We start from the raw sequence: 15,272 nt of genomic DNA, 5'->3' as shown, positions 1-15,272 counted from the left end.
AAAAAAAAAAAAAAAAAAAAAAACCCCAAAATCCAGAAAGATCGGATCACCAACAACTTCCTAATTCCCAAACACACCACATAAAAACCCCTTCCTGCTTCGATTTTTTCCCAAACAAACAAAAATCGAACTTCACTTACGACTTAATGAGTTTCATGTCATAGATGACTTGTTTGTAAGATTTGGATTATATATACTCTGCCTCTGCGTTAATTTGTTTCTGTTTTATGATTTTCATTTTGATAACATTATACTATTTCACCACCCAAAAAAAGAAAAAAAAAAACTCTATCGTCGTTTGATTTTTGTGGGAATAATTACGTGTCTTTCTTTGATTCTCGCTCTGATGGATAGTTTTTTTTTTTGTTTCAGTTGGGTCTATTTTGGGCCTGAGTGACTCTTTTAAGGCAACTTTTAATTCTAACCACGGAGACGAGCGAGACTAGTCGGCAAAAAAAATTGTACTAGAAAACCCATTATTAACCACGTCATTAGGAAAAATCCAACAGTAATTGACAAATAGACCCCTTGGCCGTGTATTTGGACATGCCGACATGAAACTTGTGAATAAGGGCAAAAAGGTATTTTGTCTTTCATTGTGATCGTAACTCGCAAATCAATGGGAGCCTCTATTTTTTTAGTTTTCTTCCCTTCTTCCTTAAAAACGCAACAAGTATATTTTACATTACAAGTACTAAAATCAATGGTTTCATTTGTTTATATCCATCCACTCCTCTCTCTCTCTCTCTCTCTCTCTCCATAGATTCTTCTTCGATTTGGGTTTGCTCTCGTTAAGCTTTCCCCAAAACGCCACTTGTTAATTTGATACAGGGGATTTAGGGGTTTTTATACTGTGTTGGAGCTCTTCTCTGATGGGGGGGATTGTAGAATAATATTTATGCTCTCATCTCATGATGGGTTTCTCTCAGTCTCAGACCATTCGTCTCAATCTTGCTTCCTCCTCCTCTCTATCTCCCTGCCAGGTTCGCTTACTTTTCTCTGTTATTCCCCTTTATGTTCATATTTGTATCGCTGCTGCTGGTTCACAAGACTTTGTGAAACTTTTTTTTGCTGGCTTTGTTTGTTTCTTGGGTTTTTTTGTTCCCATCTGATTGTTCCTTCAAATTATGATACTCGTAAGTTCAAAGATTGCAAATTTCAATACTGTTCCATTTGCTCTCTCTTGGGAGAGACCCCTTTATTATGTCTTATATCATTTCGTTTCATTTGAATTAAGTTTACTATTCTTGATCTGGTAGCAGCAATTGCGAGAGCTTCACTTGCATCCAAGTTAAATGATCAAGTTTTTTTCTTTTTTCACTTAGAAGAAAGATCAAGATTTTGAATTTGATTTTGATGTTGGTGATATGATTTTCTTATGCAGTATTGTTTGACAAGAGTGAACCTACAGAAGCAGAAGAGTTTTGTCGCATTCCCGAGCAGTAGAAGAGCAAAAAGACATTCTTTACTGAGTGTTCAGTCAGTCTTGAACAATACAAGGCCCAACATCAACGATAACCGGACAGATGAGTCTGCAAATGTTTTAGTCGAGAAATTATTAGCTCGGACACAGAGTTTGGAGAGACAAACCAATCAGCACTCTGTTTATCCTGACGATGATCTGCCCTATTCAAACCTTGGGGTGCTCGAGCCTGACCTCGAGGCTGCGCTTGTAGCCTTGTTGAAAAGGGAAGCGGACTTACAGGATGCTGAGAGGAAGCTTCTCTCTGAGAAAAAGAAACTAAACCGGGCAAAGGAGGAGTTAGAAAAGCGTGAGAAAGTAATCGGCCAAGCTTCTTTGAAGCATGAAAGTCTACAAGAGGAGCTGAAGCAGGCAAATGCGGAGTTAGCTTTACAAGCCAGGGAGATAGAAGTATTAAAGCATAAGCTTAGGGAAAGAGACGAGGAACGTGCTGCTTTGCAATCGTCTTTGACTTTGAAAGAAGGAGAACTAGATCAAATGCGTGAAGAGGTTGCAAACAGAAGCAAGGAAGTTTCTGTGGCTATTTCTGAATATGAAAGCAAGTCACGACTCTTATGCAAAGCCAACGAAGTTGTCAAGAGACAAGAAGGTGAAATACTTGCGCTTCAGAGAGCCGTAGAGGAGCGGGAAGAAGAACTAGAGATTTCTAAGGCTACGAAGAAACTTGAACAGGAAAAGCTCAGCGAAACAGAAGCCAACTTGAAGAAGCAGGCAGAAGAGTGGCTGATAGCCCAGGATGAAGTGAATAAGCTTAAGGAGGAAACCGTGAAACGCTTAGGAGAAGCCAATGAAACCATGGAGGACTTCAGGAGAGTGAAAAAGCTTCTAACTGATGTGAGATTTGAGCTTGTTTCTTCTCGGGAAGCTTTGGTATCTTCCAGGGAGCAGATGGAAGAAAAGGAGCAAGTATTAGAAAAACAAGTGGATGAGGTCGAGGAACAGAGGAAAAGTGTGTTGTCATATATGCAAAGCTTGAGGGATGCTCACACTGAAGTAGAAAGTGAGAGAGTCAAGCTCAGAGTTGCTGAGGCTAAGAACTTTGTACTTGAGCGGGAATTATCAAGCCAAAAGGAACTGCTGGAGGAATTACGAGAACAGTTGCAGAAAGAGAAACCATTGTTGGAGCAAGCTATGCATGATATATCTGTTATTCAAGATGAGCTTTACAAAAAAGCTAACGCGTTTCAGGTATCACAGAATCTACTTCAGGAGAAAGAGTCAAGCTTGGTGGAGGCCAAACTAGAGATTCAGCATCTGAAGTCTGAACAGGCTTCTCTAGAACTATTACTACAAGAAAAGGACGAAGAACTCACGGAAGCTCGAAATAAATTGGAAGAAGTGAACCAGGAGGTAACACACCTAAAGACGCTTATGACCAGAAGAGATGATCAGCTTATGCAGGCAACTGCAATGCTTAAGGAGAAAGATGTCCATCTTCACAGAATAGAAGATGAGTTGGGCAGTTCCAACCTGAAGGTCACAGAAGCTGAAATGGTGGTGGAAAGAATTGCAGAATTGACGAGTAGATTGCTTATGTCAACCACCAACGGTCAAAATCAGAACACAGTAAGGGTTAATAATGAGATTAGCTTTGACTCGATGCAGCAACCACTAGAGAGCGATTACGGAACGGAGAACAAACGGCTAGTGATGGAGTTAAACTTTACCAGAGAAAGTCTACGGATGAAAGAAATGGAAGTTCTTGCTGTGCAGAGGGCTTTGACATTCAAAGATGAGGAGATCAACGTGGTCATGGGAAGATTAGAAGCCAAGGAGCGGGAACTCAAGAAATTGAAAGAAGAAACGACTAATGACAGTGAAGATTTGAAAACTCTACATGCCTTGGCACAAGAGAGAATCGGAGGAAAAACAATGGGTGACCTGGCCATAGAGAAGCTTCAGCTTGAGGCAGCTCAACTTGAAGTTGAAGCTGCAACCAGTGCATTGCAGAAGCTTGCAGAAATGAGCACAGAACTTCTAACTCAAGCTGACATGAGCATTCCAGCGGACGGGTTTCAACAGGAAAAATATTCAGAAGGAAGTAATGAGTGTCTTACTGAGGTAAAAACAGAAGTTGGCAAGCTTTGGTCCTTAACAGAGAGACTCCTGGAGAATGCAGGAATTGTTGCTGTTACATCCACGGGCATGAAAGGTGTGACTTTGTGAAGCTTCGATTGTGCAAATTAACTTGCCTGATCTGTATGATTCTTTTGTGGATATGTAGAAGGATTACCAGATGTTAAATATATTGTCACTTGTCACTTAGCGTTCTCAAAACTGAGATTGTTTAACATGTACAACGCCTGTAACTGTAAGATTATCTGATCAGTTCTTGAAAAGGTTAGACATGTAACAAAACATTTGTACCCTCTTGTTCTCTTCAACAAAATAAAACATGTGTGACGTCCAATGGAACTGTAGCTATGATAATTATAACGTATACTAAAGTCAGGCCCGACCAGCAATGTGCAGAACACTTGGAAACACTAGTCTTAAATCCCATCAAATATAATAAGAGAAAGTCTTTTACTACGTTGAAGGAGGAAAAGAATGTTATTATGTACACGTACTATTGTAAAACCATGTATCCAGGACTAGAACAGCGCGATATTTAGACCAGACCAGACCAGACCAGGTTTGCCACAAACCTAATCACAGACCTAAACAAACACAAGCCATTTAGATTTGCGAGATTTCTGACCATCCCGAATCTGACAGTCACCTTGTCCACTCGAGCCATCACGTTGTTTCCCATCCTTTGACCTTCCTATTTTGTTCTTAACAAAGAACCCTAACTTCATTGCTGTCAATAGACCCATAGCAATCAGCAAAGGTCTCACAGCCCAATGCAAATCCTCCAGATGTTCATATTTTTTCATAACTCCCTCACATGTATTAAAATTCACAATCTCGACTTCAGCCGGATCTGCAAGAAAACTTCCATGTTCCTCTTTAAAAGGTAACACTCCAGGGAAGTCCACCTCAAGGCAACCGTTAGGTAAAACCTGAGAGATCCTGCCAGTTGCCCATATCCCTATACTTTTACGCATCCATTTAAATCTCGGGATGACAACATTGGCTTTGAGCTTCACAAATCGACCCACACGGTATGCATTAGCCATCTGAAGCTGCGATGAAGTCCCTTTCCAGAGAGTTGGCAACCCAATAAACCCAACAGCTACGTTTCCCTCACGGTCAATTGAATGGAGAACACCAACCGGAGAGTGCCTCTTATTTCCGTGCTTCAGACGCACCCAATCTCCAGAAGCTAATCCGTTGGTTACCCGTTCAAGAACAGATACATGAACCCTTAACGGGTCATGAACGCCATGGACTTTAACTAGCGCAAACCCATCTGGGTCTGTGGTGTCACGTTCTAAACCAACCACCATTCCTCCTGGCACATCCATGTTCTCATGCTTAAATGAACTGGCAGGCTTTCTTGAACGCACCGTGTCGCCCACTTGCAGATGATCCTTTGAAAGAAACCATTCAGTATACCCAAGAGTTGTCGAGCTCTTCCTGATTTCTGTACTATCAATGCCTCTCCAGATCTCTTCCTCCTCTGAGTTCTGTAAGCTGCAAAATCAGTTCCGCTTAATATGACAATTCAATGTAGGAAAAAAGTGCCAACTAATATGTATATCAAGAGTAAATAAATAGGATTCCAGAAAACTATTAGAAAATAAGATCGACAATAAAGAAGGTGGCCATTACTTTCTCGAGAACTACTAATTTTTTGGAAGGAACTATGACCATATATATAGAGAAATTATAAACACTTTTGCATCAATCTAGTTCAAACTGAATAAAGAATGGTGACGAGGTATAATTTACCTCTTCAATACGTGTAAGATGTCAGTCATTGAAGGTCGGCTTCGAAGATCATACAAAATGCAACCCCGAAGTAGGTTCTCGAGAGGAGGCGGTATGCCATTGGGGATATTAAGCTTTTCTTGCTTTCTCACCACTAAATCATATATTTCATCGGCCGATCTCCCAGACCACGGTTGTACACCAGTCAGCATTTCTACAATGCTGCATCCAAATCCCCAAGAATCAGTCTCAAAGGACATGGGACCTCTTACTTCTGGTTGCCACTGTTCTGGAGCCATATAGTTTGGAGTTCCAAGTCTCACAGTCATATCAGAACTTGGCACAGGGATACTACGAAGGAGATAAGGGATCCCAACATCCCCGAGGATTGCCTTGTCGTTATCACTGAGAAGAAAGTTAGACGGCTTAAGATTGAGAATCAGAAACCCTTTTGAGTGCAATTCCAGGATCCCTGAAGCCAGATCAACCCCGTATCTGTAAAGCGTGGTTCAACATAGATGAGAGGAAATTAGTATTATATCTAAAGATAAAGAAGATGCTACTAGAATGAGCTGCTTACTAGTGTAATGCAAAATTACCTCAATATATCAGGCAGTAAAAGCTTTCCTCCTTTAAGCCGAGCCATCTTGTCACCAACAGAGCCCTCATAGAATTTCATGATGATGCATATCTACAAGATACAAATCTGCTATTAAACGAATACTGAAAAGATGAGGAGAAACACAAACGTTTGTCTTAGTTACCTTTCCACTGATACTAGAGACTCCTCGGAGCAGACAGACATTCTCCATTCCTTGACACTTGGAGAAGAGATCTTCAAACTTATCAACCACAACCCTTCTTTGATTCTCCTTGATAGGATGCAGCATTTTGATGGCGACTTCATGATGCTCATCGTAGTCGTCAGTTGACTGATGATGAGTAGCCAGCCAAACATCACCGAAAGGACCTCTACCAATCCGATGCCGAAGCTTCAACGTAGAAGAATCCACCCAAGGGCTTGTCCCGGCTGCTAAAGCGCTCTCAGACGCACCTTCAATGATTTCATACTCAGAATCATCCGGCTTGCCAGCAATAATCTTTGAAGCCATTTATCCTTGTCTGAACCAGCAAACATAGTTACATAAGTCATAACATAACATAAACGAAACAAAAAACAAAAAAAGCAAACTATTTAAGCAAGAATCAATCACACAAAGTCACAATAAGGATCCACAGCAAAGATAAATTAATAAAAGGAGCAACCTTTCGTTTCACTTGCTAAACTATTCTTACCAGCATATATAGTGGTAGCCAAAACAATGTGAAACTAAGTATCATCGCAAATAGTAATATATATGCAATACAAGAGAAAAGTCAGAGAAACTAGAGACGTGTGAAGAATCTCCACTTTGAGAATTAAGTAAGCAATACGCACAAGGCACAGAGAGAGAGAGAGAGAGAGAGAGAGAGTATCGTAAGGAAGTAGAAGAACAAGCAACAGTGACCAAAATTACAATAAAAAAAAAACTCAATTACTGCAAGATAGAACCAATCATGAGTAAATCAAAGTTAACCAGCACTGCTTTGTTTTTTTTTCTCTTAATTGAAAACGATCAATTAAAAAAATAAAAAAAAAAAGTCAGATTTCATACATTAAAATTTCTAAGCGAAGAAATAAAAAAAAAACTGAAATTTGAACTAGAGCATCAATGGAAACTAGAAAAGCATAAAACTTGCGAAGGGGGAAAAGAGAGTAACCGACAATGAGGGAGAGAAAAGTGTAATTTCGACGGATTAAGAAGCTTTTTTTTTATGAAACCCTAAACACCAGTAATGACGACTGACGAGGAGGATAACACAAACTCCAAAGACCTGCTGATGAAAGAGAAACGAAGAAATAAAAAAACTAAGAAACGAGCATCGGAAACTGAAAAAAGTAACTTGAGAAACTGATAAAGACAGAGAAGAGAGAAGAGAGAAGAGAGAGAGAACCGTGAGGAGTAGAAGGAAGAAGACGAAGACGTGGCCGCCCCGTAAGTTTTGTTTGTTAATATAATCAAACACTGTCTTGTTACTTTAAAGGGCTCTACCTTAAAGACCTCAGCTACAGGCCTTTTTCTTTTTTTCTACAGGCCCATTCCACTTCTATTATTTCTCCGTTAATATTTTAATTTCTTTACAACACAACGATAAAATCAAACTTAAAATTTTAGATTAGTGAGAACTGATTTATGTATATCAAACAGTAACATTAGCGTGTAAACTTTTTCTTCCAATAAAGACCTGTAGCGTGTGATCATCATAATTAACCATAGATTTATTGGAGTGTGTGGTTAAAGGTTGGGCTTTGTTATTGGATCTGAGCCCGTTATGGTAGAGACTAGAGACCACTTTGTAGTTAAGGTTCTGAAACCTCAATTTCGCTCTACTACTTACTCCTGCCATTTACTTTTTTGTTGAATCGATTCAAGTAGCTAGTGATGATAAGAATTCGATGAAGAAGATTTAACCGCAACAACTGATTCCTCCAATATACTAATCGTAATTAAAACGAGACAAGAGAGCTAATTATTTATAAAACTTACAAATTAAAAATTTGATCTTCTTGAACTAGGAAACAGTCCAAGAGACAGAGAAGAAGAAGATGAGACGAAGAGAGATTTACAGTAATTGTCTTGTAAATGAGTTTTTTGATACAGAGAGAGAGAGAGAGACAGAGAATTACAAAAATTAACAATTTTAAGAAGGAAGGACCTTCTTGACAATGTCTTCACTGAGAGTAGCGATCTGAGAATCCAAAGCTTTAATGGTTTCTTCCTTCTGCTTCTCCAAGCTCGTCAAAGCTTCTTGTAGCTCCGCCTCCACCTTCTGCCTTCCTTCAGCTAGCTTCGCCTCAACCTCAACCTGCAACACAATCAATAAATCCAAATCCATTACCACCACCAATTTCTTCAATCTGAGATAAAATATGCATTGTTATTTTTTATACCTGAGTCTCCTTCTTCATCTTGTTAAGCGCAGCAGCGATCTCAGCCCTAGCAGCTCTCATCACAGCAGCAGCTTTCTCATCAAGCTCCTTCACCTCAGTCGAAGTGTCCTTAACACTCGCGAGCTTCTCTTTAATCGAAGCGTCTCTCTGATCCATGAAGTTACCAAGCGGAGAGTAGTAAACCTTGTCTAACGCAAACATCAGGAAGAGAAACTCAACGACGATGATCGGAAGCGTGAGGTTGAAATCGAAAAGCTGTGCTTTCTCCATCGCCTCGGCCATCGACGGAGGAGCGAAAGCGGCGATTAGAGCTAGGGATTTGGCTGTGGCGGAAGAGAGTGACAGAGCTTTGCTACGGAGATCGTCGGAGGAGGAAGCGAGGGATTTAGGGATTTGGGAGAGTTTGGTGAATTTGGGAATTTGGACTCGGGTTGGTTGTTGGTTGGAGGAGAGGGAGATTAGGGGTTTGGAGGATGCCATAATCGAGTTAGCAGCCATGGCCACAAAGACACAGAGACAAAGCTTCAAGAGATGAGAATGCTTAAAGTGATCTCTGTGTATGGAGACGAAGAGAGAGAGAAGAGAGATTGCTTAAGAATGTTATCTCTTCTCTTCGCCACACAAATAAGCAGAGGCTGTGTGTGTGTGGTTGTCAGATTAAAAATCAAAGGAGCGTTATAAAAAAACGATATTGATGCGTTTTGGCCGCAAACGCAAACGCTATTTACAAACGGTAGATTCTCTTCAATTTGCGTTTGCTTAAAAATGGCTAAGACGGTAGGATCACTTGTGAAAAATATACATTACAACGTACAAAGTACAAACGCAAACACACACAATCAATGCACACAGCATCCAAGTTGGTATATAAACATGGGGAATCAAAATCTCTACAAGAATCAAATGAGAAAGTTACAAGGGAGGAGAGTCTTTTTTATGTTTCGGAGATGAGTTTTTTTCTGTTCCATACATCTTTTTCGGAATAACACTTGAAACGAAACCTTGCGATGAGTTTGTTAAAAACTCTACTGGCGGTCATGTTTCTGTGTTTAGTACCTCCTTGACTTGGACTTGGCGTTGTCGACTTGTGAGAGAGCCAACCTCCTAATACAGTCGCTAGAAAGCTTGGTTGGAGGATCCGAGGGATGGAGTCAACAACACCGTCTTCTTGACCTTCCCTTACCTTCATTTTCCGGGTTTCGGGTTTGGTTGAGAACCTGATCTTCCCAAAAAAAAACATGTATTACCATGGAGATTCCGGGTAATGAAATGCTACAAACGTTTAGCACCAAAGAGTCTTACAGTTTGAGTTGTTTCAAAGAAGAAACACGTGGTGTCTTGCTCTTCTGCTTCACCATCAACATGCAGTAGTTTGAGATATGGCGGATAAATCGAAGCTGAAATGGTGGCGAATGTATTACAACAAAGGGCAGTGTAGTCGAAACTAAACTTGACTTTAACAATCTACATAGGTTAGAGAATCTAGCTACCCAATTGCATAGTTATACCACTTCTACTCTAGCAGCACATGTAAAGATGAAACAATATGATAAGCATAAACTCATCGATGCATTCCAGAGGTAAAAGACTAAAATACAAACCTGATCTCCGTCTTTAATGCCAAATTCAATAAGGTACTCAGCCTCGTTAATCAATCTTTTATCTTCAAAACATAAGCAGAATTGTCCCCAAACATGCGGCCTTTACAATCACAGGGTAAAAGTAGGAATTAGGATCATCAAAAAGCATTTACCAGTTGCGTATTATTCTCATATAGACACAAATTTGGAAACCTTAACATACTAAACTCAAATCAAGAATCAAAATAGTACCAAGAGATCTTGCCAGGGCCTGTGATAGGCAAGTGAGCAAAAGCAGCTTCTACAGCCATCTTAAGCTCCCCTACTGTGGCTGTCTTCAACACTTGAATACCTTAAAAATACAAAAGCATCAACCTTTAATAGTTAATCCAAAAAATTAAAAAGTAAGAAAAAAACAAGGAGGAGATGAGAGAGTATGGTTACCAAAGGAAGATCCATCAAGCTTGAGAACAGTGAGTTTGATGGGCTCTTCAGGCATTTGATTATAATTGAAACTCCTCCGACGCGGGAGTCCATCGATCAGCCGGAGAGGCGAGAGAGACGCAGCGAAAGAGCGGCGTGGAACGTCCATAGATTTAAGAAAAAAATATGATTTTTTCCTGGGCGCTAAGACATCTACTTCCAAGTTGTTGACGTAGGAGTAGGATTAATCAGAACTGGAGTTGGGTCCGACTGGAAGCTTGATACCATGGGAAGAGGAAAGATACTTTGAAGGGAATCATGGTTAAGGGATCTCTGCTTTTTCCAGCCTCCTCTTTTCCGGCGAGACAGAATGTTTTGCTTTTGAAGATGTTAGCAACATCAACATCATAACATATAACTATACTATAAAATATAAATAATAAGCCGACTGACCTAACAACAAAGCACCCATGGCCTAATGGATAAGGCGCTTGACTTCTAATCAAGCGATTGTGGGTTCGAGTCCCACTGGGTGTGTCCTTACCTTTTTCAGATGTTTTTCCAATTTTAACCGCCACAGTACAAGTATCTTTGCTTCGTTTCCCGTTTAGTTTTTATGCGCAGAAACCTTGCTCCATTCATTAAAATCACCGTTATAGCGAACGGTTTACACAAGATTTTGCGGAGATATATGTACATAGTCAAAAGAAGCAGTAGTTTAATCTGAGTTTCAAAATATTACAAATATCAGTTTTGTCCATAATCCAATTATGTTTCGCCTTGTTGAAAACTGAAGAAGAACAAGACACTACAGTTCAAAAAATTAGGCCTCGCATTATTAATACTACTCTAAAGTCACCTCCAAAAACCAAAGCTGGACACTATATCTCCACTTGGTCAACAACTTTCCCTTAAACTAATTAGCCTTTATGATCACTAGGCCACTCATTTTTTTATTGGATCTTCTTCCTTTGTTTTGGAGTTGTTACCTCCCAATGATCTTATAATATGCATATAAACCAGACCCAAAGAAACCAAGAATCTGTCCAATCACATTCATCTGCGTGAATGAACCAAAACAAAAAAAGGTATTGAGATGTAGCAAACATAGATGGCGATTTTAAGTTTAGAAGAAGGAAAAAAAACAAATGGGACATTACCAGGTCAAATGGGAGTCCACCAAAGACCATCCAGCCTAGTCCAACCGTGAATAGATCCTGCAACGATTATGTAGAGTTCAGAACTTTTGCTTCCAGTAAATCATGAGCCATAAAAAGACGTCAAAACAGATATTTACAAGTGTCATCATTCCTAAGATGCATGATGTATGTACTACCTCTCAGGAATCATTAGTCCAAGGGTTCTTTCTCCTTGGCAGATTAGATTCACACTTTCTTTTGTACTAGAGATATTATAAAGTGAAACTTACCTTCATATTGCCACAAATTGTCTGCGTGAGAGCCGAGTTGAGAGTGGTGTTAAGGAAAATGCTGTAGTTTAAGAAGAAAGCCAGCACACACGAGCAGAGTAACACAACCTGGGTGACAACATAACAGGAAAATAAATCATCAGCATCACAAACGCAAAAGTGGACAGATATATAGCAGATACTGATTTACAGGTACCATGAAACCAGGAGATAAAAGATGAGGAAAGTTAATTGTCTTCTCCAAGTCACCGCAAATAAATGTCCAAATCATCAATATTGGTCCACATATGATTCCTATAATTGAAAATCTCACAAATTCAAAGGAAGTCTTGGGAGTTTAGGTCAATTTTGTTATCTATATAGATTACCATTGCACCACATAAGGCCAAAGCTATTCAAGCCACTTGACTTCCCTGGAGAAACAGACATTAGAGTTAAGTAAGAAAGATTCCAAACTGGCAGGAAAAAAAGTAGTAAAACAATTTATGCAGAAAACAGGTGATTAGTGTACCAGTCCGGGCAATGGTTGCTAGATATACTGCTGTTGCTATGTTGGCTAAGAAAACAACACCATACCCATAAAAGTCAAACGACAAGTCCCTAGCTCCAGCAAACAATGCGCCAAGTATGATGACGCCGACACTGACATCAATTTTACAAGAGCTTAGTAGTGCATATAAGGATCAACTTCCATGATTCTCGTTTTATAGGTAATATTATGTACTTTTAAATGAGAGACTTAAAATATCATATCATGTAAGTACATCAGCTGGATTCACATATGCCTCTGGGACCATTATCTCTAACATACTCCTCAATCTTAAGTCTTGTCTATTTTGATCAAAGCAAGGGTTTATTTCTTCCTAAAGGATACTATTGAACTCAGAATCTGAACACTTATGGAAATTATTTAACTTGAGTAGAGAATAGATATCCATTATGCAACCAGAAACTAGTATGAATAAACTGTGATTCACCTTCCAATGATAGACCGAGTATATCTCTGACCTGTGAGCATGTACTCAATCACCATAGTAAATGCCACCGTAGTACGTCTAAGCGTGGTATACATGGGAACATTTACCCCTCTAACAGATGCCATAGAAGCTAGCTTTCAGGAGATATACATCAAAAAAAATTGTGATCAATCACTACTTGCAAAACCCAAACAACAACAAAATTATTGCCAAGATTGTTTAGTAAAATGGTTACCATGTACAGAAGATAGGAAATTGCTAGAGGAAGGGTGTGAAGCAATGTCTTCAATGGCACAAAAGTCGAGGCATTATCAATAGAAAAAGAATCAGCAGCTGTGAAAGAGATGATCCTCCTGCGCCTCAAAGCATATAAAAACAAGCTAGAGGAAACCATCTGTGATAAAAAAACAAAAAGTGCCAAGCTAATTTACACATTGCCAAAGAGAATAAGTGAAACTGCAAAAGTGAATCACTGAACTAAACCTGGAATAACGTGATAACGTTTACACACGGGAACTCGTAGGAAGATAGAGCTGCTTTATTGAACAGCACCAGCATAACTGTGAATTTAACACCAATGAAAGAAAGAAAAAACAAATGTCAATGCCAATACATAAATTTGAAGACACATCTGATTAAACATCAAAACAGTGAACCGTATTCATATTTGCCACATTACAATAACAACTACACAATGAGATTTCCCTAGACTATTCAACAACGCGATTGTGTATGTGAGATCACTAAATTATATAGATACGGATGTACATAACGTAGAACGAAGAGATTTGAAATGAATGAACATTAACAGAGCAAACAAATCACAATCTTCTTCACGGACTATTGCATCAATCTCAGGAGAGATCAGAAATTGGATTTAATCAGGAACTACGGAATCTAAGGGAATCGAATCCGAGAACTGGACCTTTACTCTATCTATCTACTCGAGAACACGTGAAATCGAGGAAATTACCAGCACAGGCCATATAAGAAAGAGCGGCGTAAGCGCCACGTTTGGTCATGGCGGATCCTTTAAAAAGCCGATCGTCGACACCTTTACCGTCGATATCATCCTCGCCGGAGAGAGGAGGATCGGAAACCGGAAGAACAGGGTTAGTATTCCTCATCGTCGTTGAGAGAGGTAGACTCTCTCCACGCTCTTCGTCTTCTACTTCGTTCGCCGTCTCTCTGTTCTCCTCCTCCAACTACCGGACCGGAGAAATTTGCGTCACCGAACTGACCGTAGAAGACACGGGAAAATGTTAAGTAAAAAACACCTCTGTTTTTGGCAATCATTATCAAAGTGGGAAAATGTCACGTGTTTCTTCTTTTCGTGGGTCAAGGCCCAATTTTATTAAAGCCCATTTTAAATTAATGTCCTGAGCCTGATTGGATCCGACTTAGTTCAATTTCTGCTGTTTTCTATGCTATTCCTCTCTCTACTACTACCCAAAGAGAATCTTTGGATTATGAAAACTGAAAAGTATATTGTTTATTTATCATATTTTCGTCAAAATATTATGATTAAATATTGTTGAATAAATGTGGTTAGCAAGGACTACTGCCCGGGGTTTATGAAAGAGTCTGCTAATATTAGTTTAGTGCTTTTATAGTGGTCAGTACTATGGTAGTGAAATGATTTTGAACCTTAGTATTGACTAATATGGTAGGTGATTAATCAACACAATCTCATACCAGATTCGATGAATATGCATGAATGGGGAAGATTTTGTGGTACGGTTCGTAAAACAGTAGTTGAGGAGACATAGAAGAAACAAGATAAGACTTTGGTATTTACAACTTGATGGAGACAAGACATCAAGGCAAAGCTGTCCAGAACAGCACTCAAACTCTGTTCTACATGTATGTGTTTTTTTGAGGTTAAAGAGAAACTCTCTCATTCACTTCCCCTTTTACTAACACTTGTTTGTCCCCCCAAACAAACACTTTCTATCCTTTACCGTTTCCTCCCACGTGCATCTTTATATCTCAAAAGACTTTTCAATTTTATAGATCTTGGATTTTCAAGTCGATTAGGTTTGTTGTCGGTATATTAGGTGACTATTATTATTTTTATTTTTTTTCTATTACAGGGATATTGCAGAATGAAGCACATACTAATCGTCATGACCATGACATATATGATCATTTTACAATTTAAAACATCAACAACAACATAATAAAATAAAACTAAAAATTTGCAGTGAGAATATTCTCTCTTTGTTGTTCGATAAGTTTTTTGCTGTTTTTCTTCTCTATAAAATAATAACAAAAGAAGATCGATCCCACGAGGTAAACTAAGTGTAAAGTGGTTCCCACAAGAGCCAGCCATATGGTCCTTCAACTTTTAAGGCCCATTACTTCCGTGGTCGACCCGACACTACGGCACGAGTAGTCACGCACGCACGACTCTGTTCACGTGACATTCACGTTGATAGTTCCCCTTACTCTCATCTGCTTGGTTGATCTAGAAAACATGAAGAGACCAACCAAATTTTATTATTAATATGTGATATAGACCTTCATACTCAATAGTCACTTTCGTAAATCCAAATTCATATCTTACGAAATT

The 15,272-nt window shown here is 39.3% G+C and overlaps 5 protein-coding genes and 1 non-coding gene across 8 annotated transcripts; 2 read left to right on the top strand and 4 right to left on the bottom strand.

The window, feature by feature from the left end:
- Window positions 695–3,852, top strand: LOC104730053 (trichohyalin-like). The gene is made up of 2 exons (XM_010449123.2): window positions 695–983; window positions 1,385–3,852. Exons 1-2 carry the CDS (start codon window positions 912–914, stop codon window positions 3,647–3,649), a joined length of 2,337 nt encoding a protein of 778 aa, XP_010447425.1. The 5' UTR covers window positions 695–911; the 3' UTR covers window positions 3,650–3,852.
- On the bottom strand, window positions 3,991–7,337 carry LOC104730052 (E3 ubiquitin-protein ligase KEG-like). Of its 3 annotated transcripts, none has more exons than XM_010449121.2 (6): window positions 7,295–7,337; window positions 7,065–7,174; window positions 6,064–6,421; window positions 5,899–5,990; window positions 5,321–5,794; window positions 3,991–5,062 (listed from the first exon to the last, which is right to left on the bottom strand). In XM_010449121.2, the coding sequence occupies exons 3-6, from the start codon at window positions 6,409–6,411 to the stop codon at window positions 4,144–4,146; spliced, it is 1,833 nt and encodes a 610-aa protein (XP_010447423.1). In that variant the 5' UTR covers window positions 6,412–6,421; window positions 7,065–7,174; window positions 7,295–7,337; the 3' UTR covers window positions 3,991–4,143. The 3 variants fall into 3 exon arrangements, with proteins under 3 accessions (XP_010447423.1, XP_010447421.1, XP_010447420.1); XM_010449119.2 differs by having other exon boundaries at window positions 7,065–7,177; window positions 7,295–7,323; XM_010449118.2 differs by lacking the exon at window positions 7,295–7,337 and having other exon boundaries at window positions 7,065–7,288.
- LOC104730051 (ATP synthase subunit b', chloroplastic-like) lies at window positions 7,825–8,934 on the bottom strand. The gene is made up of 2 exons (XM_010449117.1): window positions 8,292–8,934; window positions 7,825–8,206 (listed from the first exon to the last, which is right to left on the bottom strand). Exons 1-2 carry the CDS (start codon window positions 8,787–8,789, stop codon window positions 8,042–8,044), a joined length of 663 nt encoding a protein of 220 aa, XP_010447419.1. The 5' UTR covers window positions 8,790–8,934; the 3' UTR covers window positions 7,825–8,041.
- LOC104730050 lies at window positions 9,072–10,664 on the bottom strand. The gene is made up of 5 exons (XM_010449116.2): window positions 10,316–10,664; window positions 10,124–10,223; window positions 9,893–9,992; window positions 9,594–9,688; window positions 9,072–9,508 (listed from the first exon to the last, which is right to left on the bottom strand). The coding sequence occupies exons 1-5, from the start codon at window positions 10,461–10,463 to the stop codon at window positions 9,226–9,228; spliced, it is 726 nt and encodes a 241-aa protein (XP_010447418.1). The 5' UTR covers window positions 10,464–10,664; the 3' UTR covers window positions 9,072–9,225.
- Window positions 10,759–10,831, top strand: TRNAR-UCU. Its single transcript has one exon. It is a non-coding gene; the product is annotated as a tRNA-Arg (tRNA).
- Window positions 10,989–13,973, bottom strand: LOC104730049 (UDP-N-acetylglucosamine/UDP-glucose/GDP-mannose transporter-like). Its single transcript, XM_010449115.2, has 10 exons — window positions 13,674–13,973; window positions 13,184–13,260; window positions 12,936–13,094; window positions 12,701–12,834; window positions 12,235–12,365; window positions 12,092–12,136; window positions 11,920–12,017; window positions 11,724–11,831; window positions 11,455–11,511; window positions 10,989–11,354 (listed from the first exon to the last, which is right to left on the bottom strand). Exons 1-10 carry the CDS (start codon window positions 13,825–13,827, stop codon window positions 11,280–11,282), a joined length of 1,038 nt encoding a protein of 345 aa, XP_010447417.1. The 5' UTR covers window positions 13,828–13,973; the 3' UTR covers window positions 10,989–11,279.

This window comes from Camelina sativa, chromosome 12 (genome assembly GCF_000633955.1).
Source record: "Camelina sativa cultivar DH55 chromosome 12, Cs, whole genome shotgun sequence".
Lineage (NCBI taxonomy): Eukaryota > Viridiplantae > Streptophyta > Magnoliopsida > Brassicales > Brassicaceae > Camelina > Camelina sativa.
This window is presented reverse-complemented; position numbering and strand designations above follow the sequence as displayed.

What these genes read in the sequence shown, in the direction of transcription:
- LOC104730053 (XM_010449123.2), top strand. Translation starts at nt 912, where the DNA reads ATGATGGGTTTCTCTCAGTCTCAGACCATTCGTCTCAATCTTGCTTCC. An exon ending in CCTCTCTATCTCCCTGCCAG is followed by an intron (nt 984 to 1,384) that starts GTTCGCTTACTT and finishes TTTCTTATGCAG; the next exon opens with TATTGTTTGACAAGAGTGAA.
- LOC104730052 (XM_010449121.2), bottom strand. Translation starts at nt 6,411, where the DNA reads ATGGCTTCAAAGATTATTGCTGGCAAGCCGGATGATTCTGAGTATGAA. An exon ending in TCTCTAGTATCAGTGGAAAG is followed by an intron (nt 5,991 to 6,063) that starts GTAACTAAGACA and finishes TGTATCTTGTAG; the next exon opens with ATATGCATCATCATGAAATT. An exon ending in TTACTGCCTGATATATTGAG is followed by an intron (nt 5,795 to 5,898) that starts GTAATTTTGCAT and finishes CACGCTTTACAG; the next exon opens with ATACGGGGTTGATCTGGCTT.
- LOC104730051 (XM_010449117.1), bottom strand. Translation starts at nt 8,789, where the DNA reads ATGGCTGCTAACTCGATTATGGCATCCTCCAAACCCCTAATCTCCCTC. An exon ending in AGATGAAGAAGGAGACTCAG is followed by an intron (nt 8,207 to 8,291) that starts GTATAAAAAATA and finishes ATTGTGTTGCAG; the next exon opens with GTTGAGGTTGAGGCGAAGCT.
- LOC104730050 (XM_010449116.2), bottom strand. Translation starts at nt 10,463, where the DNA reads ATGGACGTTCCACGCCGCTCTTTCGCTGCGTCTCTCTCGCCTCTCCGG. An exon ending in GCTTGATGGATCTTCCTTTG is followed by an intron (nt 10,224 to 10,315) that starts GTAACCATACTC and finishes TGTATTTTTAAG; the next exon opens with GTATTCAAGTGTTGAAGACA. An exon ending in TCTTTGAAACAACTCAAACT is followed by an intron (nt 9,509 to 9,593) that starts GTAAGACTCTTT and finishes TGGGAAGATCAG; the next exon opens with GTTCTCAACCAAACCCGAAA.
- LOC104730049 (XM_010449115.2), bottom strand. Translation starts at nt 13,827, where the DNA reads ATGAGGAATACTAACCCTGTTCTTCCGGTTTCCGATCCTCCTCTCTCC. An exon ending in ACTCGGTCTATCATTGGAAG is followed by an intron (nt 12,366 to 12,700) that starts GTGAATCACAGT and finishes AATTGATGTCAG; the next exon opens with TGTCGGCGTCATCATACTTG. An exon ending in GTGGACTCCCATTTGACCTG is followed by an intron (nt 11,355 to 11,454) that starts GTAATGTCCCAT and finishes TCATTCACGCAG; the next exon opens with ATGAATGTGATTGGACAGAT.